This window comes from Psammomys obesus, unplaced genomic scaffold (assembly GCF_907164565.1).
Source record: "Psammomys obesus unplaced genomic scaffold, mPsaObe1.curated_primary_1811, whole genome shotgun sequence".
NCBI classification, from domain to species: domain Eukaryota; kingdom Metazoa; phylum Chordata; class Mammalia; order Rodentia; family Muridae; genus Psammomys; species Psammomys obesus.
Window position 1 is genome coordinate 1,920,290 of NW_026585691.1, and position 24,896 is coordinate 1,945,185.

The 24,896-nt window shown below is 46.7% G+C and overlaps 1 protein-coding gene across 1 annotated transcript in view; it reads right to left on the minus strand.

Moving 5' to 3' along the window:
- The window catches only part of Dis3l (DIS3 like exosome 3'-5' exoribonuclease), a 37,397-nt gene extending 33,904 nt beyond the window's left edge, over positions 1–3,493 (minus strand). Inside the window, exons 1-2 of the mRNA XM_055597159.1 lie at positions 3,214–3,493; positions 1,745–1,898 (exon numbers count right to left, since the gene is read on the minus strand). Of these exons, the coding sequence (XP_055453134.1) occupies positions 1,745–1,898; positions 3,214–3,352 (293 nt within the window). The 5' untranslated portion in view covers positions 3,353–3,493. The remainder of the gene's footprint in view (positions 1–1,744; positions 1,899–3,213) is intronic.
- Positions 3,494–24,896: the final 21,403 nt, after the last annotated feature.

Here is a 24,896-nt window from a genome sequence, read left to right on the forward strand (position 1 = left end):
CTGCACCATCTCCCCAGCTGTCCCCATGCCATTTTATATCTAGAATTTGAACAGCTGAAGATTTTGGTAGCCTTGGGTTCCTAGGACCAACTCCTTTTATAAACCAGAGGACTACTGTAATACATTTATAGTTTTATAATATTGTGCTGTTTATTAAACTTAAAGGTCTAATTTGGTTTTAAGGTTTATTAAGGATGAAGAATATAAATAGATTTATAGCTAAATACCAACAAAATTATGCATGTTTGTTTGTTAAGACAGAGTCTCATACAGTCTATACTGGCTTCAAGCTTTCTGTATAATCGAGGCTGACCTAGAGCTGACCCTTCTACTTTACAACTGCTGGGATTACAGGTGTCTACCACTATGCCTGGCTATAAGATATCCAGGAGAACGTTTTCTGCTAGGTTCACCTGTTAAAGCCATCAGCAGTGTAAGCTGGCAAAGCGCTTACCTAATGAAGAACCAGGGGCAGCAGGTCACTTCCCAACTTCTCGCCTTTTGCTTTATCATACAAATATTAAGACACAGGGTAAAACACAGCAAAACCCAACAGCAGTAGCTCTTGATCAAGTTTACTATGAACATTCAGGAGAAAGGACATTTAAATTCTAACTCTTTGCTTTCGGTTGTCCCAGGAATTGGTTTTCAAAACAATCCTAATATTAAAAACACTTTAGAAAGCAGAAGTTGAAGAGGCTTGCAGTGTGCGAGCCTCACAACGGTAACAACAAATTGATTTTAGTAAAAGAAATTGAAATACGACACCTGCAGCAGTGCTTAAACCTGGATGTGTATAAACATCTATATCTGTGTCTGAATAAAATAAACTTCAAGCTCATTTTAAAAAACTCAATTTAAAAAAAAAAAAAAAAAAGCCCATGCACATCCCAGCTAATGTATATTTTTCTGAACTGAGCATAAGGACAATTTATCATTTTCATATACAAATATAAAAAACTTTATCTTTTACTACCAAAGTCTGAAGAAACCAAAACATCTTAAAAACAGAATAAATACAGCTTCTGCTTGTTAAATAACTTGGGGTGTTGAGGGTTTGAGTATAAAATTCTAACATGCTTTTCCCATAGTCTTTAAGTTCAGGTCATAAAAGTTTCCATTGTTAAAAGAAGCAAAACTGTATTTTAGGGTATTTGCACAGAAAGGGGCAATTACTCTTTCATTTAGGTACAAGGCAAGTATTTTAAACTGGTCCAATTAGAAATGTTTTGTTCAGAAAATACAATTACTGTGGCTGATAGTTACAGGACTAATCTAAAAATAAGAATGAGCTATTTTTTAATTGTATTGAATAAATCACTGTAAGTACAATTTGTATCCACAAAGGAAGATAAGATTTAAAAGTATTCTTTTCCCAAGAAAAGAATGCTCCTGAAACAATATATCTATAAATAGGATTAAATAATATGCATTACTAGCAAAATAATTGTGCTACCTATAAATATGTAAATCAGAAGCCAATTCACCATAGAATCTTAAATACCTACATCCTGGGGACACTGCAGATTATTGATCTACAGTCAGATCTTTTGGCCAGGTGTTGATCCGCACATATAAATGTTACTGCATTCCTCAGCAGCAAAGAGAATACCAAATTAGTTTTCAAACTCCTTTCTGACAAAATAATGAATTCCTCCTCTTCCCCGCCAACAAGGGACCTTTTCTGAAGAGGGTAGGGGAACCTGTTCTATAAATAAATAAATAAATAATGCAAAACAGATACCTCCGGCCTCTCTGATGCTGCACAGCTTGACAAGCCGTTTGCATGAAAATAATTCCCTTCAACTCGGGGAACTCGAGGACCTCAAGGTAATCCTGGACAACTTTCCAGTCTGGGATCATATAATGAGTCACTTCAGCAGACAAGAGCTTCCCATCTGAAACATAATTCAGAGCGGAAGCGATTAGGTAACATTGGCAAACCTGGTTTATGACTATTTCAATGTCACAGTGCCCCTGGTGTGCAAAATAACTTCTCATCTTAATTTCACCTTCAAGTTTTTAAAAGACAAGACAAATCTATTTTGGTAGAGGCCCAAAGTTCAGAGCAGATTCACTGCCGCCTTCTCTCTCTCTCTCAACCGTGATTAAATACGAGCCGAACATGGTCTATGCTGTTGCCTGTACTTCGAGGGAGGATGACTGATATTTTAAAAACAAGTACATCCTTGGAAGAAGCTAAATTTCTGTTAACGGACCACTGACGTGCATGAGAACTGTATCGGATACTTACATGTCCATTATACATCTACATCTATTTCTACATGTATGTACACATATATGCACATATGTAAAAGTGCAAGAGTGTATATGTGTTAATTACTTGTGTGTACCCAAAAATTTCAAGGCTGTTCTGTCGGAAGCTTCTGAACATGGCTACACTGCTCCTAAGGGTTGAAGAGAATGTACCAGAAAGGCTGTGCTGTACAATCCAGGGGCTGTGGGTAGGGCTTCCACTCAGCTGGTCAAGCTGTGACCTCAATCTGACATTGTGAAAAGACCCCTCACGCTCATTTCTCGCTAGGGGCAACAAACAGCAACCCTGCAGCCTGAAAAAGGGGGGAAGTCGGGCCTTCAGCAGTCCCCAGCCCACGTCTCAAATCCTGGACGAAGAGGCTGTCACGCTGGAGGGCCAGCAGTGGAGCAGAGCAGGCTGTGCCAAATGTCCAGCGGTGTGTTCAGGAGCAAGACGAGGGCGGCCACATTCGGGCGGGCCTCTCCTGCTTCACTGCCACCGAGCTGCGGGCGGAAAGAGGGAGGTGCCCACGGCCCCAGGGCCCTCGGGAACCCCAAGCACCCGGTGCCTGCGGGCCCTCGGGGCCTCCCGTTTGACCCGGCCATTGCGGTAGGCAAGTCCTGAGAGAGGCGCCCCTGACGCAGCAGGCCGGCGCCGCCTACTTCCGACCAGCAGGAGGGCCGACCGGACACTGGGACGCTCCGGGACGGCTCCCCGGCGGCCCCAGCTCGCTCCGGCTGCCCGCGGTCCCGCGAGGGCCCGGCTCCGGCCTTGACGCCAGGCCCAAGCCGCCCCCGCGCCTCAGGTCCCGGCTCGCTTCACACCGCGACGCCAGGCCCGGGCTGCCTTGGCTCCTCGGGCCCCGGCTCCCTTCGCTCGCGCTCGGCAGCCCTCGCTACGTCAGGCCCCGGCCTCCCTCGCTCCGCCCCGGCCTCCCCGTCCGTCCCGGCCCTGACCGTTGCGGCAGGCGGCGGGTTGCGGGCACAGCGGGCTGTTGCAGGCCACGCTGGGCCGCAGGTAGTGCTCGCGCACGATCCTCAGCGTCCGGCCCTGGAAGGTCCTCAGCAGCAGCACCTTCTCCCGCTTCTGCAGCATGCTGGCCGCGTCGCCCGGCGCGGCGGGCGGCGGGCGGCGGGCGGAGGCGAGGCCGAGGCTTGGGGCCCGCCCCTCGGGCCTGGTCCGTCCGGCAGCGGCAGAAGCGTTCCCGCCACCGGGCTCCACCTCGCCCGGGCGGAGAGCCGCCTGGGCCCGGCCCCGCCCGCGCCTGCCGCCTCTCCAAGCCTTAATCGCCTCAGGGCCGGGATGAGTGTAGATAACCTGTTCACCCGAAGGATCTTCGGGCATGGAGTGGGATGTGGCCGCTAGTCTAAAAGTCCGGACTGAAAAGATTATTTTACTTTGTATCTAGCCACAGGCGGGTGTGGGAAAGGCTGCCGTATTAGCAGGGATAATAACTAGAGTTTTCTTGTCCTTGCTTTTGCAGCATCTGAAAAAATTGAAAGGCTCAGCAAATAAGCTGGTAACCCTGCTGGTCAAACATGTTTTCTCCTTCGAAATATGCTTATTTTAAATTTCAGTACATGTAAACATTCAAACATAAAATGAAAGCCAGTCCTTCTGGGGTAAAGACTGTACAACTTTTATAGCGTCGGCAGCCTCTGGCAAAGGGATTCTTAAAACCGCCATTGACACAATCACAACGTACTGTGCTTGACAAAAAGGACAGTGTCTTCGGAGACCACACACTCTTCTCCAAGCACTCAGGCCACTGGAGATACATTAGCAGCTTCTCACAGCGGAGTGTCGTGTCGGAGTGTGGTTTAGCTTCCTTAAATCAAAAGTGTTTGCTTGTATCCCCGTTTTATAGGCTGTGAGGCTGCATTAAGGAGCTTAGGCGCCCAAGGATACCTCGTTATTAAGTGGCAGAACCAATGTTCAAACTAGAGACTGCTCAACTCATGTATCTATTCACAGGTGAATAAAACACAGGGCCTGCGCCTAAGGAATTTACTGCTTGGCAAGCGGGCCCAGCTGGCTGCAAACTCGGGGCTCTTCCAATGCTGTCTAAGTGAACCAGGTCCAGTTTCTCCTCCTCTTTGTACTTATGTGTCAAATTACTCAGGGTGAAGCTCAAGGGAGACCTGCACAGGTGGGAAAATAATGTAGAGCTGGCACGCAGGCGACTGTGCAAAGAGGGAGGCCCTCTCAGGCAGGAGTCCGTTCCAGAAAGCCCAGAGGACAGCGAGTAGGCCAAATTATTCCCTAGATAAAAATAAAAAAGGCTTTACACAACTGTCCACAAGTCTGTCCCCAGTTCCCTTCCTGTCTTTTTAAAGCTGCTGGTTCTATGGGATTGAAGGAATGACTTTGATTAGGTACTAATCTGCCCTTAATATCTCTCTTCAGCACTTTGTAGCTTGAAATTGTCTGCAAATGGACAATCCTTTAAGGAATAGAGCATATCTAGGGTTCTATTGAGAGTTGATTTTTATCAGTATTTAAAATAAGGCAGGGATGTAGCTTTAGTTTGTAGAGTGCTTGCCGAGCATGCACAGAGTTCTGTCCTAAGCGCCAAAAAAGCCCCCCAAAACTGGGTGTGGTAGCACACAGGCTTATAAGTCCATCACTTGGGAGGTAGAAACAATATAAACAAAAGTTCAAGGCCATCAGTTAGAGGCCAGTCTGGGTACCTGAGACGATCTCATAAATAAGTAATTTATACATTATCGTCCTAATACAAACACAGGAGATATGCAGTGGGCTTTGGATTGCTGTAATTATTTTCTGAGATAGCATCTCGTGTACCCCAGGCTGGCCTCAAGTTTGTCATGTAGCTGAACTTCTGATCATCCCTCCGGTAGCTAAGTGCTGGGATTATGGAACTCAGGGCTTTGTGCATTCCAGGTAAACACTGAGCCATATCCTTAGCCTCTCTTTCCCTCCCACCCTCTCCTTTTCCTCTCTGGCTTTATACATTATGTTGGGAAACATGACTCCTTTGTTTTTTTGAGACAGGGTTTCTCTGTGTAGCCTTGGTTGTCCTGGACTCACTTTGTAGACCAGGCTGGCCTCAAACTCACAGAGCTCAGCCTGTCTCTGTCTCCCCAAGTGCTGGGATTAAAGGCATGAGTTACCACACCCGTATGATTCCTTAGTTCTTAGAACTGATGATCTATAATAAGCAAGGGTCTCTTGATTGGTTGGTTGGGTTTTGTCTTGTTGGCTATCTGAGACCTTTGGATTGAAAAAGGCAGAAGAAACTAGTTAAAAACACTAGTTTTTAAGGGTGGGTGGTGGTAGCTCATGGCTTTAATTCTAGGCTGAGGCAGGTGGATCTCTGAGTTCAAGGCCAGCTTGGTTTACAGAGTGAGTTCTAGGACAGCCTACACAGAGGAATCCTGTCTTGAAAACCAAACCAAACCAATCAACCAATCAACCAACAAAACCAGTGAGATGGCTCAGCAGGTAAAGACACCGGCTGTACTACACTCATATACTTTAAATAAAATATAGTTAATTAAAAACATTCTCGGTTTCTCAGGACAAGATGCTGCATGGGTGATGAACATCACTTATCTAACTTTCTGCAGGACTCAGGCCAATGGAGGAAGACTCTCTTTGGAACATTGTTGGGCTCTAGAGAGTCCCCTAGAGAGCTCACACCAACTCTGCCTCGGAGAAATGCTGTCAGAACTAGTTACATGACCACACAGCTAGAGGAGGAAGTGTGTTCTTCAGGGTCTGAAAGCTGACACCATGAACCTTTTGAACTAAACAAGCAACAAACCAGGCCCAAACCCAGTAACCCTAAATGAGTCAATCCGTTTCACCACCAACTTCACCCTCATTATTTGGGACAATTTTAGCCCAGCTCACTGTCTATCCTTTGCTTGGGTGTTCTATCTCTTTGGGCGGAAGCCCCCATCTCTACACCTAGATTTCTTACTTCACATGCAACCCCTTATGGTAGATAAGATCATCGAACTCTCTGCCAAATTTATGTCCACATTTTCTCGAGGCACATGGATGAGCCATGTTCTGTCTCACAGGTAGATGAGTGGTGGCCATGTGTCTGGGTTCCTTTTGGCAGAATGTCGTAATGGCACCATTTCCTGCAATGGCTCGTAATACTCCCCCACCCAACTCCCTACCTACATGCCTTTTCTAATTGTTGTATCAGCTGGATGCCACAGCCTAGGGCATAGGCAAACTGGCATTAAAGATAGTAAAGCTCCTGTCTGCTTTGGTTCCTGAAAGACTGTAGAGCAGAGTAGAGCTTGGCCTCTCCATACCCAGTGGACAGGAGAAATAAACCCTTCCATGGGGGTGGTGGGGGATGGGTGGGTCTGAGCACATGAGAATCCCAGCACTTGGCAGGCAGGGGAAGGAAAAGCAAGCTCAAGTTCAAGGCCAGCTGTCATTACCAAAATATACTTCCAGTTAAAAGAGATTGAGGTGGCTAGAGGTGTGGCTTGGTGGAGGACATTAAGATCCTTGTCTAATAGTTGCAAGGCTGTGTTTAAAACAGACAATGAGCAAACACCCCTCAACAGATACTGAACACCATGGGGCAGTTTGGTGATTTCTACAGTCATGTCACACTGTACAGTTCTCTAGCGGTGGGGTTCTGGCTTTGTTCGGCAACAGTGCCACATCGGGCAGGGCATCCGATGCCCTGCTTCTTTCTTTAGTTGCTTCTTTCCTGACAACCTAAGTGTAGATGGACTGAATGCTGCCCAGATAGCAGTGCACTGTGGCAGCTTCCAGCACAAAGTGGCCAAGGGAAATCTCTGGCCAGAGTTCCATTTCCCTGGTGCACGGCTTCCATCTTTGTTTGTCTGAGCATCAGTGTGTTTACACTGCGGACCAGCCATCACACCAACAAGCCTTCTTACAGAAGCACTTCGGGAATGCAGAACTCAGTGTCGCTGAATCATAAAGTCTCATCTAAAGGTTAACCTTGGGAGGGAAGGAGCAACTTGCCAAGGGCTGAGAGACCCAGCATGGTAAATGTGCAGAAGAAATTTCAGAAGATGCGCTCTAAGGACTTGAGTGCATTGCAGAAGCACGCGTTGAAATATTTCGTGTCTATTTACTTCTTATTGATTTATTTTGACTAGCGTACAACGTGCTTACTGCAACAGTCAAACAATGCAGCAGGATGCCAAGTAAGAACGCAGAGGTTCTGGTCTCATCCGCAGTCTGCTCTCAAGCAGTACATTACTGTTGATTGCTTCTCGGCCATTTGGCTTAGATCAAGTGAGTACTGTTGATAGCTTGTATGATCCCAAGAGTTAAAGATAATGTGAAGCTTGCAACTCTTTGAAGGGCTGGGCAATCTGTGTTGTACTCGTTAGTCACAGCTGGGGCTTCTTGGCCACCAATTGTTCTAGCACCTTTTTCTTTTCTTTTCTTCCCCCACCCCTTGCTTTGTAGTCCAGGCTGGCCTCAAACTCACAGTGAACTGCCTGCCTCTGCCTCCCTGAGTGTTGGGACTACCACGCCTGGCTTCTAGCTTCTGGCTTTTCTTTTCCTCTTTTCTCTCTCTTTTTCCCTTTCCTGTCCTCTTCCTTTTCTGTTGCTGTGATAAAATACTCAAACGTGGCTGGTGAGATGGCTTAGTGACAAGGAAACCTGCTGCCAAGACTGAGGACCCAGGTTTGATCCCCAGGGCCCACAGCGAGAGTGGACCCCTGTAAGTTGTCCCCTGACATCACATGTGTGCTGTGGCAGGCGCACTGGGGAATGCGCATGCATACGAACGAAATAAAATGTAATAAAATGCCCAACAGAAGCATCTTAATGGAGACAGGAGTTGTCTTGGTCCACAGCTCCAGGAAGCAGTCCATCAAGGCAGGGGAGACAGGGTGGCTGGGGAGCGAGGCAGCAGGTCCCCTGTCCACAGTCAGGGATCAGAGAGGGTGAGTGTGGTGCTGTGTTCACATCCCATCCCAGGTAACGGTGTTGCCGAAGTGGGGCTGTTCACCCCAGTCGGCCTATCAAGAGAACCCCCACAGGTCACCCCACAGGCCCACCTCCCCACAGGTCACCCCCACGGGCCACCTCTCCACGTGATTTCTGGGGCTCGCCAAGCTGACTGCTGAGATTGACCGCAGACTTCCCTTCTGTTCATCTTCTTTCCTTCCTTTTTCTTTTAGGAGAAAGGCTTGCTGTGTAGCCCAGGGCCTCCACATTTCATTCCCGATACTTCAGCTTCTACTGTGCAGCCTCGTGCCCAGTTTGTGCTTGCTGTATTCTCACATTTAGTTCTAAAAGCACTTTTTCTTGACAATGTTACTGTTAGACATTATATTTTCCAGGAAAAGAAGTGAGGAAGGAAGGATTGACTCAACCGCCCGGGCCACACACCAAGTGAGTGGCAAAGTCGGTTTTGAACCTAAGCAGGCTGTTGAATTCTTAGAGCAATGGCCCGGGTGTACAACCTCCTGCTTAGTGAACATGGGGAGTTGTGGGACAGGGGCACGTTCCACAGTGGGCCACAGGAGCACAGTGACAGGATTACAGGAAACAGTGACACGCAGGCATTGACCTTACTGTTTCCCTAACTTCTGCAGCGTTAGCAGTCTCTGCTGTAAGACATGGCTGCACAATGGTACTTGGTCCTGATGCTAATGAATCAGTGGTTCTAAGGTCATGTGAATGTCTACATTTATTCCATCACCTCAGGAGTCAACTACTATCACTTGTACCCCATAGCAGCTTAGGAAAAAAAAATCCATTTCCTATATGTTGAAGGTTAATATTGATATTTGCCTTGGCATTCACAACACTCAAGGAACCCCAATAACCCACCTCCCAATGATTATTTTGAGATGTTCTGCTAACTCACTCTATTTTTTGTTGTTGTTGTTGTTGTTTCGAGACAGGATTTCTTTGTGTAGCCTTGGCTGTCCTGGACCACGCTGGCCTCAGAATCACAGTGATCTGTATGTCTCCCCCAAGTACTGGGATTAAAGGTGTGTCTGCACTTGGTTTAATTCAATCTAATTTAAGAGTAAATGATTTTACACTTGTAACTATCTGAACCAGATTTTCACTGTATCTACTGATAACTCCAGTGTTCTACCACTAGGAGGTGCTGTTTCATCGATTTTTTTTTTTTCTTTTTCTTTTTCAAAGTGCGTGCCTCACCTAGTCCCCTTCATGGGAATATCTGATAGTGAAAACCTTGGCCTTTCACATACCACAGTTAAAATGTATCCAATTATTGGAGACAAAAAAGAAACAAGCAAACCGGTTTGTGTTTTAACAATACCTTCATTCAAGGAGCTCAAAGGTCCGGGTACTTCAACATTAATTAGAAGCTAAGCTTCATTGATTAACACAGAAAGGGAGAAGACAACCGAGGCAGAACAGAAAGAAATTCAGTCACCTGGCTTGCCAATTACAATTCCAAAATAGAAACATTGCTGTTGTGGTTTAATTTTTTGATTGATTTTTCCTTGATGAGATTAAGTTTTTGCCCATCTTGTAGAAGTGTTTTTGTGGGTCATGATAAATACTTATTTCAAAGGTAAATTCATCACACAAAGTTTTTCTACTCTATTTTGTTACTGAATGTATCTGAGCTGGGGTGAACAAATCCCATTTTACATCTGTGTCAATAGACTAAGAATTTTGAAATCAAGATAAATACAACAGAAAGTTTATGGAAATGCAACAGAAAGTTTAAGAAAACAAGGAATACTCAACCAGAATTCTGAACCTCCAGAATAAGTTAAATAAGATATTAGAAACATTACTTATTTTCATTGTTTAATAAGTAAATTAAAAGGCACACTAATACTTTTATATCTAGTTATAAAGCAAGAGAACTTAAAATTGCAGTTATTCGGGATACGAAGTGAATAAAGAAAAAAATTGCAGTTATTCTTAATTTTGGGTCTTTCTGTGTAGTCTGGTAGCCTTGAACTCCCAAAAATGCATGTACCTTGGTGTCCTTAGCCCTGGGATTAAAGGCACAGGCCCCACACTTAGATCTGAATCTCCTCTGCAAGGCCCTGCACACCACTGCCAAGAGTCTCGTTTGAAGAAGTACCTGGGCTAAAGTGTGTCTACACCCCAGGGCCAAGAATCTTGGAATACGTTAGAATTCTGTCTACCAAAATCATTTACAACAATCTCAGCCTAGTGAGATGGCTCAGTGAGCAACGGTTGCATACCTCAGAGCTGAATCACCCTAGGCCCAGACCTCACTCTGAAGCCTTCCTTGTACAGAGCTAGTCCTACTCTCCCCCAGAGCACAGGCCCTCTTCGGGAGGGCGGCACGGTCACACTTCTGACCAGCAGTTCCTCACAAAGAGGAGGGGGGCTGTGTCCTCCAGGTCAGGGTCCATTCTTAGCACCCCTGTGACAGGTGAAGGACAGCCAGCATCTCTTGAAGATCAGAATTGTAAATTTAAGACGTGAGCACTTTGAGCCCTCCTTCATCTGGTGGCTGTGGTGATGGAGCCTCACAGAGTGGGCCTCTGGGTCATGCGCAGCCCACCTTCGCTGCAGAGCTGCCCTGGGCAGACTGTGAAGGGCCCGTTTCTGTAGTGTTTGGGTGGAAGGATGCAGAGGCTTTCTCCTCACCCCGCTCTCATGTACGTGTACACACACACACACACACACACACACACACACACGAGATTATCATTAAAAACATTGTCTTTTGTGATGAGAGAACGGTCTTAGATCTTAGAAACCTGAATAATCTGATCGTGTTTACCATTTAGCTCTCAAGGCCTTATCTTCTGTGACTGGAAGGCATTTTGGTGTCCTTCCAGTTCTACACACATTGTTCTTTAATTAGCTCGAGGCAGTACAGTGATCTCAGAACAGCACTCCCCTTCTCTGAAGCTCCCAGCACCTGCCAGTCCCTGATCCTGAAGTCGGAGGGAAGGGGCAGGCTTTGAGCCCTGGAAGTGCTGTTATTTTAGTGCATATGAATCTGCAGACAATAACCTGAATAAGCCTCTTCATTAGAGGATGCAGACTTAACTGCCATACATGCAGCACTGGAGTCCCATACCCTACTTATTGGCTAATGCTGGCATGAGATTTATGATCCTGGTAACGTGGAGTTTCCTGTCCAAGGCCCGTTACGTTCATCACCTGGGTGAAACGTAAGAAGGAAAACCAAATAAACGGATACAGCTGGTTAACACCAAGCAGGCCAGGGCATATCACTCACAGTGCGCAAGCTTCCTTCCCGAAGCCACTGAATTTCTTAGCAGCTTTCTGGACGCGGTGCTCCCTTCAGAGGTGCTCTGGGGCTGGGAGTGTAGCTCAGTGGTAGGGCACTTGCTCAGCACGTCCAAGGCCCAGCACCAAAAGGGAATGAAAGAAAAACACATGTAATTATATATTGGACTAAATAGCAATACAAATAACCACATTTATTATGGTTATACACCTTTTATATTCCCATGCCACAGGCACCATGCCTATCTAATTACAGACATAGGTTAGGTATGTCATTCGTGGGTTATTAACAGACGTGCTCAGTTCTTCATAGATAAGTTTAACACATTTTGACTATCTGAAAAGGAAGCGCCATTCTTTCAAAACCTTTTTATTTGTGTATGTGTGCACCTGCTTGCCTGTATGTGTTCCACCTATGTGCAGTGCTTGAGGGAGCCAGATGTGGATGTTAGACCCCTGTCCGCTTGTCACGAGCAGCCCAGTGGGTGCCGGCCACTCAACCTGGCCCTGTGCCAACGCAGCGCAGCCCCATTCTTCACTCTACCCCCTCCCTCCTACCCCATTCTTCACTCTACCCCCCTCCCTCCTACCCCATTCTTCACGCTATTCCCCTCCCTTCTACCCCATTCTTCACACTATTCCCCACTCCCCTTCCCCCCACTCCCTTCTACCCAAGCACACATAATTTTACTTCGTGCCTTTATAACTGGCATATTATGGTCATTTTATAAAATTAGAAGTATCTACTTCTATGTGACTGCCTTTTTTCCCATTTAGAATGTTTTCTTTTTCTTCACTACTGGGTATCGAACCCATGGTCTTGTGCATTCTAGGCAAGTGCTCTGTCTGCCACTAAGTCACACATTCAGCTCCAAGCACAATGTTTTTAAGGTCTATCCATGTCATATGTCATCAATTTTATTTTTTAAAAGCTGTTCAATAGCATTTCATTTTATCAATAAACCATGCTTTATTCATTCATTCACTGTTGATGGATGTTTAGAAAATTTCCACTATTATGTGTAATAGTATAAGCATTTTTGTGACTATTCGGGGGAGGACATTTTTTAAAGTCTATTCAATATTAGAATATTTTGTTTTTGAGACAGTATTTTGCTTTATCACACTAGTGGAATAGAACCTGTTACGTAGCCCAAACTTGCCTTGAACTTGTGGTGATCTTCCTGCCTCTACCTCCAGAGTACTGAGATTGTGGGTGTGGACCACTGTGCTCTTTTCTGTTGGAAATGTGTGTCTGAGGGAGAGGTGCTTCTGTCTTGAAGGGTCAGGAACATGTGCAGTGAGGTGACTATGCATTATAATCCACGGTGGCTGTCTGGGATGTGCTACAGTAACGAAACTCCCTCAAGTTTTTGTGGATTCAACATTATGGGTCGATTTCTCAATCAAAGCCGTGGTCCTTCTCGTCCATCTGTCACACGCCCCAGGAGAGCTGGCAGATGGAACTCCTTCTCTGCCTCAGGGGAAAAGAATGAAGCAGGTGGGATACTCCTCCTTAAGGCTTGCAGTGCTGAAGGACACCAGTGACTTTTGTCACTAGTGTCACGTCACTAGTCAAAGCAGTCACCCAGTCACATTCAGCTTTGAGCCAGACATGGTGGAGAGGTAATGACACCTTAAATATATCTGTATGTGTATGTCCATACATATGTCTATCCACACATACACACTGAGTGCATTGGTAGTGAAAATGACTTCCACGGTAGCAAAGGAAAGAGGGCCAACTCCAGCTTATCATTGCAGTATTAGTACCCTAAACACTTAAAATCCAGGAAAACAATGATGGAGCACACTCATAGACCATACTGTATTCACTGAGAAGGAAAAGGCAGATCTTCATGTTTCCATGTGTCCTCAAGGAATAGTTAACTTAAACTGGGTGGGGTGGCCCACGCCTGTTAATCCCAGCACTCTGGGAGGCAGAGGCAGGTGGATCGCTGTGAGTACGAGGTCAGTCTGGTCTACAAAGCGAGTCCAGGATAGCTAAGGCTTTGCAGAGAAACCCTGTCTTAAACAAAAAACAAAAAATAACAAAACAAAAAAAAAAGATAGTTGTTTGTTGTCAACTTGATAGGCTCTGGAATCACCTAGGAGACAAGCCTTTGGCATGCCTGTGAGGGACTAGGTAGTTAGGTTAACCTTGGTGACATGACCTACCTTACCTCTGGGCAGCACGGTTCCATGGGATGGACTCCTAGATGGAATAAAAAAGTGAGCTGAGTGCCAGCATTCATCATTCTGTTTCCTGACTGTAGATGCAATATGACTGGCCTCCTCATGCTCTTGCCACTGTGACTTCTCTGCCATGAAGGATGATACCCTTGAGCTGGGAGTTCAAATGAACCCTTTCTCCCCTGCGTTGCTTTTGTCAGCATATTTGACCACAACTACAGAAAAGTAACTATGGACCCCAATTTGCTTGCTCACACCATGTTGTTTTCCTTCACCTCAGGCCAGAAGCCAACCAGGGGCTGAAACCATGAGCCCAAATCACTCTTTGCTGTTTGAGTCATTTCCCTTGGGGACTTGTCATGGTGATGAAAACCTGTCTGTCACAAATGTTTGTGAGTTGTTCAGATTTGTTTCCTAGGACTGCTGTGTCAAATTACCACAGACCTGGGAAAAACATAGATTTGTTCTGTCATGATTCTGGAGATCAGAAATCTGAAGTCTGGCAGGATTCTTTCCAAAGGCTCCACAAAGAGAAAGAGGAGGTGATGGGAGTGGTTGTATTGGGGAGCGGAGTGGGGATGTCTAGGTATTCTCTCAGCACAGGAAGCAGTCAGTCCTAAGCTCTCCTCGAGGCCAACACAGACTTAGGGAAACTGCTGACAACTTTCAAAGGACAAGGTGTGAATGACATACTGCAAAGCTGGAGCTTGTCCATGGGGCTCCAAGAAAGACCAAGAGTTCCAAAGACATCTGTTGATGTAATTCAGAATTCTGAGACTGAGGGCTGAGGAGATGGATTAGTCAGGAAAGAGCTTGCCTTGTAAACACAAGTGAGTTTGATCCCTAGAATCCATAAGCCTTAGTTAAGGTTTTATTGCTGTGACGAGATACCATGACTCAGGCAATGCATACAAAGGAAAACCTTTAACTTAAGCTGGGTTACAGTTAGAGGTTTAGCCATTATCCATATAGCGGGAAGCATGGCAGTGTGCAGGCAGACTTGGTGCTGGAGCAGGAGCTGAGAATTCCACATCTGGATCTGAAGGCAGCAGGAGACTGGATGTGTTTCACACTGGGCATGGCTTGAACATTTAAGACCTCAAAGCCCCACCTCCACAGTGACACACTTCCTCCAACAAGGCAACACCTCCTAACAGTGCCCCTCCCTACAGCCAAGCAATCAGACACATGAGTCTATGGAGGCCAAACCTACTCAAACCACCACACCAGGTGTAAAAGAAAACAGCCTGGGTGTGAATGTGATCTCAGAGGCAGGAAGGCAAAGAGGCACAGTTCTGTGGCCGCTTGCTGGCCGGTCAGCCAAGCATAGTTGGCTAATGAGAGGCCTTGCCTCAAAAAACAATGTGAGCTTGGCGCACGCCTGTAATCCCAGCTCTCAGGGAGGCAGAGGCAGGCAGATCTCTGTCAGTTTGAGGCCAGCCTGGTCTACACAGAGAGAGAGTCCAGGACAGCCAAGGCTACACAGAAAAGTCTTTTTTTCCTTTTCTTGAAAAAAAAGAAAAGAAAAAAACCAATGTGTATAGTACCTAAGGAATGACCATCAAGAAGATTGTCCTCTGGTCTCAAAATGTACACATACATGTACCTATACACACATGTACACCCACCACCCACCATGACTAGAGGAGGGGATTCTAAACACCAGACCGAAAGATAATCTCCTTCTCATCTGAACCGTTGCAAGTTTGGCCCATGGTCAGTCCATTCAATTAGGCTAAGAGTCCAAGTGTCAGGAAGCCAGGCAGGAATTCCCTCTGAGCTCTGGGTGGCCTGATGGAGGGCTAGCTCGGCCAACATTGCTATGCTGGATCACCGGGATGGTAGCACCAGTGTAGGACCTAAGCAGTCACCAAGCAGGACCAAGTAGCCAGTGACTCCAGTCCCTCAGGGTGGACGGGCAGTGGTACCACCGGCCCCGAGTGACAGCCAAGCAGCTCAAAGGATGCAGGCAAGCCATCAAGTGGATGGGGTAGTTCTGAAGACCCGTGGGCTGCTTCAGAGGCCCTCAGCCACCGGTCGGCAATCCACACCACCTCCGGTGGCCAATGAGTGGCTCAGGCCCCACATGTTCGGCTACAGGGTAACTCATAACTGTCTCAGTTCCTGCTGACGGAGCAGCTAGGTCCTGGGCAATGGTATCAACCACGCTCGTGTCCAAAGCTGCTGAGGACAGAACTGTCAGCACCCTTCCACTCTGCCAGTCTCAGAGTAACAGGGCACCCTCCTCTTCTGCGTTTCTGTGTGCATGTGCTTGCAAATATGCTTGTGCATGGGTACAGAGGTCAGCGCAGGTCATGGCGTGCTTTTCTGTTGCACGATCCACCTTATTCCTATGAGACAGGATCTCTCACTGAACCTGTGCCTTCGCCAGGTTGACTGGCCAGGGAGCCCTGCAGTGTTCCTGTCTTACTGCCTCCTCCTCCCCTTAATGCTGGCTTTACAGACGTTCGTCCACACCCAGCTTTTCCATGCTGGCTGGGGATCTGAAGTCAGGACCTCATGCCTGTTCAGCAAGTGTTCCTCACCCATGAGCCATACCCAGCTCATGTCTGCCTTTTGTAAAGATATTCTGTTGGGATAATCTCCTTGTGCACCATGTAAAGGTTGTCTTTGTATTACTCCAGTGCTGGTTTACGAACCTGACAGAGGTTTGTGCAGGCCAGACTTTGGTATTGTTATTTTTATGAAGCATTACCTGTCTTAGTGTTTTGTAAACATTCTTCTCCAACATATTCTGATTGGTTTAATAAAGAAGTGAATGGTCAGGGGCTGGAGAAATGGCTCAGCTGTTATGAGAACTGACTGCTCTTCCAAAGGACCCAGGTTCAAATCCCAGCACCTATAGGGCAGCTCACAACTGTCTGTAACTCCAAGATCAGATACCCTCACATAGATATACATGCAGGCAAAACATCAACACACACACACACTCACACACACACAGAAGAACTGTCTGGTCAGCTGGGTGAGGTGGTGCACACCTTTAATCCCAGGCACATCTCTGTGAGTTCTCGGCTAGCCTGGTCAACAAAGCAAGTCTAGGACAGCCAGGGCTACACAGAGAAACCCTGTCTCCAAAAAACGGAAAAACAAAACCAAGAACCAAAAAACACCCCCCCCCCAAAAAAAAAAAAAAAGAAAGAAAGAAAAAGAAAAGAAAAACAACTAAACGGCATAGCCTATAGCAAGGCAGGAGAGATGAAGTGGGACTTCTGGGCAGAGAGAGGAATGCTGGGAAAGAATGGGGGTGGGGATTCGCCAGCCAGATAAGGAGAAAGAAATTGGTGCCAGGACTGAGGAAAGGTACAAGCCCCGTGGCAGAACATGGATTAGCAAACGGGGTAATTTAAGTTCTATGAGCTGGGAACAAGCCTAAGCGAAAGCCAAGCTTTCATGTTAATAAAACATCTGCCTGTCATTACGTGGGCAGCTGGCAGGTCAAGACAGTCCGGCGGGAACATTCCCCGTGCACTTTGAACCTGCCAGGAAAACCCAGCATGGTCTCTTGATCTCAACATCTTTAACTTAACTGTATCTCCCAAGACCCTTGTTTAAGTTAGGGCATGTCCACAGACTCCAGAGATAAGAGGAACACATATGCATGAGATATCATTTAGTCCTTTGTGCTTATCTAATGAACAAAATTAAAAGAAAAATAAAGTACTAACAATGATTCTTTTAAGAGGAATTCTAAATTTGCTGTAATGAAGCCATATCACATTTATAATCAGATAAACCAGCTGGGCTTGGTGGCAGATGCCAGTGATTCCAGCATTTGGGTGGCAGAGGCAGGAGGATTTTGAGTTCAGGTCAGCCTGGGCTGCATAGGAAGATGGATGTCAGCATTGGCAACACGGCAGACCCCATTTTGATAAACCGCTACCAACAACAAGTCAGAAAGCACAGAGCAATAATGGCAAAGCAGGAACAGAGGCTAACACAACAACAAAAGCGAAGCATGGCATCCTAACCTCCACAAACCCATAAACACCAGACTGCGACAGATCAAAAAGCAATGGAGGGGACCTCGGAAGGGGCTCAGGGGGTAAAGCGCCTGACACACAAGCATGAAGGCTTGAGTTCAGGTCCCCAGCACACCTGAGATCTCAGCACGGGGACAGCAGAGACGGAATCCCTGTGGATTGCTGGCCGAATATTCTAGCAAAATTAGTGAACTTCAGGTTCAGCAAGAGACAGACACAACATTGTATACATAATAAATAAATAAATCTTAAAAAAAAAAAAAAAAGGTCTATGTGTGGTGTGGTGGGCCAGAGAGATTGCTCAGCAGTTACGAGCACTTGCAGCTCCTTCAGAGGACCCGGATTTGGTTCCTAGACCCACCTGGTGGCCCACAATCATTTGCACCTTCACTTCTAGGGGATCTGATACCCTCCTCTGACCTCATGCACCAGCCATGTACATGGTACACATACATACAAGCAGGCAAAATACTCACACTCGTATAAACCAATGTAAAGATGATTTTAAAAATAAGGTGGAAAAAGACTGAGGAAGACACTCAACTTTAACCTCTGGCCTCCAGATGCAGAGCTTATATCCTTAAAGTTGGTTTTGGAACCAGAGAGGGATAGCTCAGAGCCAGGAGCCCTTTGATGCATGAAACTTCTCCATGTAAAGAAGAGCCTTGTCTTGGCCCAGGATGAGCCACCCACCTCCCCAGAAGTGAGGAAACACTTCTCTGCTGTTGACACGTAGAATAAAAATACCTTCTTCCCAACCAGCAACATCATTGAGCATGCGTGATGTGTTTCATGTTTCGTTGGCATTGTGTTGAGAAAATTTTCCAATTAGTCACTAATTCTTTTCACATACAAATTTGTGTTTTGGCTGTTCCTGGTTGGTGCTTTAGGTTTGTTCTCTCCTGTGGCAGCCGTGTACTAGAGACTGGAGGGTGGTTGGCCCTTTGGAAGGTCTGTATGTGACGCAGTGTCTGTCAGTCCCAATTCCCACGCCTACCCCCACCTCTGCCTTCGCACTGCACCTTGGCCGCTGAAGACATCTGTGCGAAGCTTGCAAACCCAAATGAGGAAAATGAAGATTTCATCTTTGCATTTGAGCACAGCACTTTACAGGTTAAGTGGGCTCCTGTTGACAGACCTAAACACTCTTGCTTCCAGGGAAAGAACACATTCAAAGTTTCAAATAGCTCACAACAGCCTGCAACCTGTTCATAAATCGGTGGCTCCTCCAACAGTAATGTTTTATAGTCTGCCTAAACAAGTAATGGAAAACGCATATCCACATACGCACTTAGAGCAGAAATTCAATTCCATGGGCTATTGGGGAAAGAAGTTTCAAAATCCCGCCAGGGCTTATTAAGCTGTCTCTGCCTGTGTATAGGGATGTGTGTGTGTCCTCGTGAGGCCATGGACATGCTGCTACTCCATGAGGACTGGTGCCTGTCATAGCCCCAGTGGTAGAGATTCACGTCATGAGCCAAAGTTGCCCTCAACCTTATTGAGTTAGAAGCTGGCAGCTTTGCAAAATTTTTTTGCTGGGGTGACCCATGGCAGGTGTTTCTGGTGAAGCTCTTGAATTTTTAATCTGAGTTGATGGTGGAGGTCAGAGGACACAGAGCATTTGCCTTGGATTTAGAGAATGCTGTCTTACCTGGAGGCTTCCCAGAAGCCAAGGAGAAGAATATTCTTAGCATGTTCTTAGTGCATTCCTCTAATCCCGGCTCTCAAGGCCAAGACAGGAAGATAGGAACTGGCTACATAGTAACTGGGAGAACTGGGGTTAAGAGACTCTTTAAAAAACAAACAAACAAACAAACAAACAAAAACAGGCCTTTAATCCCAGCACTGGAGAGGCAGAGGCAGGCAGATCTCTATGAGTTCAAGGCCAGCCTGTTCTACAAACTGAGTTCCAGGACAGCCAAGGTTGTTACACAGAGAAATCCTGTCTACCCCCCACCACACAAAAACCCCAAAATAAATAAATGAATAAATAAAATTTAAAAACTCATGCTTTAGCAGGTAAAATCCCTTATGACCAAGTCTGGCCATCTGAGCTCAATATCCTGGGAACCATGTGGTGAGGGGGAAACCAGGCTCCTGTAATTTGTCCTCTGACCTCCACATGTGTGCCATGGTGTAGCCCGTACCCTCCAAATCAATGTACAGAAAATATGTGATTTTCTTCTTCAGGCTCTCTCCTAACTGAAAACTTGTTCAGGGCTCTAGCATAGGACACATTCAAAAACATCACGTGGGGATAGGGGGATGAATCTATCAGCTTAGGGCTTCTGTGCCAGCTTACCGGTCAGAATGAGGATTCTAAGAACAGAAACAAAAGCCAAGTGTAGTAGCACACACCTGTCACCCCAGCACAGGTTTGGGGACATGGAGACAAGCAGATCCCAGGGTCTTCCGGTCCAGTCAGTCTCTGATTCAGCAAGTTTCAGGTGCAATGAGAGACCCTGACTCAAAGAATATGGCGGAGAGCAATAAGAAGAAGATTCTTGAAACTGACCTCTGGTCTCCTCAAGCACACACAAACATGTCCATGGACATGCATGACTGTACACATGCCAATCATGTGGATGGTGCCTCAACAGGAAAGCTTTCAGCCTAAGGAGTATAAGGATATACAGTGAAAAGGTGTTGAACAATGGCAGCATGCAATGCAAGGTAGACAAGGGATTGCATGTACGGAGAGCCAACGGTTTAAGCAGGGATTCTGCAGTCTGTACACTCAGAAGAGAAATATCACCTTAGGTGCCTGATGGCTGAGTAGCAGAGGTCACGGCTGACACGAATATAGGCGAAGGAGAAGAAATAGCAGTAGTTACGTGTCTGTGGCAATACGGAACATGGCTTGAGTTGTGACAGAATGCAGGTCAGGAAGTTGAAGGCAGGATTGGGAAAGGTCTCTAGTGTCAGCACACCAAGTCTGGGGTTGTTCTGGGGAGTGGAGAACCCTAGGAAGAATACTTATTATTTTTCTGGAGGAAAGGAAAGACATATTGGCTCACGGTTTGCGGGGGAGTGTCAGTTTGCTGTGGTGGGTGGGAGGGCAAGGTGGAACAGAGCAGCTCACATCATGGCGGCCAGGAAGCAGAGCACAAGGGAATATGGGAAGGAGCCAGGGCAAGACATAGACCTGAAGCACGCACACCCAGTGGCCTCCTTTTGCTTTTTCTGACTTCTCATCACCTTTTAATAGCACCATTGTGTTATGACTCCATCAAGGGGCTAATGCATTGGCTGGGTCAGAGTCCTCAGGAGCCTACCACTTCTCCAAATCCCACCAGTTTGCTGGACATAGCTGAGCCTACTGTGGAGATTCGTTGCTCAAACCATAACGTTCTTCCTTTGGTCCCAGGAAGACTCATAGCCGAATCACTGCCACAGTCTCAATAATTCTAGGTGACTCAGGAGCCCAGGGTCTCCTCTAGACACCAGCTGGCCTGGTTGGTTTTGTTTTGCTTTGTTTTGACACAAACTAGAGTTATCTGAGAAGAGGGAACCACAATTGAGAAAAATGTCATTGTGGCCAAGCCTGTGGGGCATTTTCTTAATTAGTAATTGATAAGAGAGGGCCCAGCCCACTGTGGGCAGTGCCATTCTTGAGCAGGTGGTCCTAGTTGGTATAAGAAAGCAACAGCCTGGCATGGGGTGTACATCCTTAATTCCAGCACTTTGGGGGCAGAGGCAGGTGGATCTCTGGGTTCGAGGTCAGCCTGGTCTACAGAGTGAGTTCTGGGACAGTCAAGGCCACACTGGGAAACACTGTCTCAAAGGGAGGGGGGAAAGCAAGCTGAGTAAGCCATGAGAAGCAAGTCAACAAGAAGCACTTGTCCACGGCCTCTGCACCGGCTCCTGCCTCCTGACTTCATGGGATGATGGTCTGCAAGCTGTAAGATGAAATAATCCCCTTTATCCCCAATTTGCCTTTGGTCATGGTGTTTTATCATAGCAGTAGAAACTTTAAGACACCAGGCAAACTCTCAGGGTCCTGTAAAATAATAGTAATAATAAGTAACAAGTCACAGGGCTTGAGGAAGGGGGCAATGTAGTTCAATTGGTAGAGTGCTTGTCTAGCATGTACAAAGCCCTGGATTTGATCCTTAGCATCATACAAACCAGGTGTGGTGGCTATAGTTCTAGCACTTTGGAGGAAGAGGCCCAGGCTACATTTGATCTTGTCTCCATACTCCCACGCTCAAATAAAACCCATAAACCAACAAAAACCTTGAGTTACATATTTTCAGCATACTTTGGCTCAGGCTATTCATCTTTGAGTCCAAATGGAAGAATAAGAGAACAGCAAGAGAGGGCCAAGGCAAGACCAAACCCTGCAGCTCCATGTCTCACCTCTGGAGAATACGGTGGCATGTTGTGAGCTCCCAAACAGATGGGCAGCTGCAGCTGTATGACTTCGCCAGTTGCTGCCTATACAGCCTGTATGGCCTTTCTCTTGATCCCTGGAAGTTTCAGAGCAGACGACTGCTGTGATCCAAACGATAGGAGATCAATCCAGAGGTCACATCATGGTGGCTTGGACAGACGAAAGAAACTATGAAGAAGGAGTGGGCCAAGGGGCTTGAAACGAAGGAGAGGTGGCGGTGGGGACCACAGGGAGGGCATTAGGGGGCTGAGCAGGAAACAGTAAGAATGAGTGTGTGGCATAGTGTAGGGATAGACACTTGGACAGTGATGGCACCAATGGTCAAAGAGTCAAGGCCAGAAGAGAAGATTGGGCTGAGTCCTACTTAGCAGTCCTCAGGGGACCCTGGTTCTCATTATTATTATTATTATTTTGAGACAGGCTTTCTCTGTATAGCCTTAGCTGTCCTGGACTCCCTTTGTAGACCAGGCGGGCCTCAAACTCACAGCAACTCTGACTCTGCCTCTGCCTCCCAGAGGGCTGGGATTAAAGGATGTGCCACCGGCTTGGTTCTTACTATTCATCCCTTAGACCCTGAGGATCTGGTACCAGTAGGTGACAGGACTGATAGAGATGACAAAACTCCCTTGGCAGACTCCAGGCCTCCTTCAACTGCCAGCCACAGGTCTTAGGTCCCCAAGACCACCCACCTCACACCCTGGCAGAGTTGAGCAGGTGTTTTGTGCCTTGGTGATCTAAAAGATGCACAGAGGTCTTTCTAGTCCTTCTTTCCAGCCTTGAGCTGACTCTGTGTTCTGGGTTCAACCTACTATTATTTTTGAAGTTTTTATATTTACTTATGTTGGGGTATGGAACGCTTGCATGCAGTGCAGATATCGGGGGACAATTACTTGACAGGTGGCGCTCCCGCTCCGCCATGCGGGCTCTGGTCGTTGAACTCAGGTGGTCAGTCTGGGCGGCAGGTGCCCTTACCCACTGAGTCAGCTGCACGGATCCCCAGCCTGGCCTGACCCCCACATCCTGTGCTCACTGCGCCCCCACCACAAACCCCCTTCTTAGGCTTGGTTTACATTGTTCTGTGGACCTTGACCTCCATGGTGGAGTTCCTTAGAGGCCTCTTTTCCCTTAGCAATTTGGAGCTCTGCACATGTGATACGATTAACAATCTTGGCGGAAGCACTTGCTCTGAGACTATTTGGTTTCTGTCGAGTACACAGGAATTATTGCAATTCTTTTCCCAGAACGCAGGGGAGACAAACTGGTGCCCTGGGTGCCCAGGATGGTGGCTAAGACTATCTTACGATGCTCATCTTTCAAAAAAGAACACCCTGAGTTTCTTTGTGTGGGTAGCCCTGGCTGTCCTTGAACTTACTCTGGAGATCAGGCTGAAAAACAATGAAAAAAAACCAAAAACCTTATTTCTTTTATGTATGAGTGTTTTGCCTGTAGGTAGGTCTGTGTACCACATGTGTGTCTGGTGCCTGAGGAAGTGGTGAGCGTTCATATGGGTGCTGGGAATCAAACTTGAGCCCTTTAGGACAAGTGCTCTTAACCACTGAGCCAATATCCAGCCCTATGGATTTGAGATGCATGCATAAACTTGGCCAGACAAAAGCAGACACTGCCCAGTGTGGAGCTCAAACTCACCGCCCTGGTTAAGAGTCCATGTTCTGCTGACTCAGCTAGCCAGGCAGCTGACCGTCACCTTTAGATCCAACGAGGAACAAAGGGTTTGACAGAGTCCCTAGGGAAACAGTTCTGGCTCCATTTTATTCTTACTCCTTTGTCCTCTTCAATTTTCCTTCATGGAGCTTCAAGCCCCTTTCCTCTGCCCCTTATCTGCCCTTGACTTTAATCCACATCTCCTTTCTTTGCCCCAAGACCAGACTACATTTGCTATTCATTGCAAAAGAATTAGCCAGCGCAATTTGCAGCATCTATGTGAACCTGGTGACCAGTGCGAATGCTGGAGTACATACCCCAGACTCTTTCCAGGTAGCATCTAAGATGCCAGTCTCAGCACCTCATTTTAAAAACTATTTATATTCACAAAAGTCCATAATAGCATTTTTATTGTGTATGCCTCTGATTTGGGCGCATCCCCCCTTCCCCAGTCAACACTGACTATAGCCTTAAATAATAATGAAAACAGAAGAACGCTTTGAGAGCAAGGACCATTTCTGTCTTTAGTGTGCATGTGCTCACTGCCTGAAGGGCATGATTGGGTGTGTAAGCGGCTGCTCTCCCCTCTCTTAGAACCCACCTTCACATCCACACAAGTTTTACATGGTTCTTTTATCCTTCTGCAGAGAATAAATTGAACACCAGGCTGTCTGGTTGTGTGGCTGTGTTTCAGATGAGACCTTAAGACCCGAATGTCTCTGTGGCCAGTGGGACGCTGGAGTTGTCTCACCACCTTGCCCTGTATTCCAGAGCCGGTCTGGACCCAGAAACATCTCCAGTTTGAAGACAGGTGTTGGTTGGGTTTTTCTCTGTCTCCACTTACTGCCTGCTGTTTCTTTCCTTCCATGATGTGGTTGCTACATTTTACCCTTTAGCGGTACTGTGTGTGTATGTATCTCTGTGTGTATCTGTGTGTGTACGTGTGTGAAATCCAATAACACATTTTCTCTCTCTGAGCTTGCATATATGTTTGCAGCTGATTAACTCACCGAATCTGGTGTCATGTGGACGGTTGACTTGCACGGCTGGGCTGTGTTTTACAGCAGCTCTCTAGGACATCCCTCCAGGCTGCTCCTGCCCACAGCTGGATGACAGTCCTCCAGGCTGCTCCTGCGCATAGCTGGAACTCCTGGGTCTCAGCAAAAGGGTGGATTCTAAC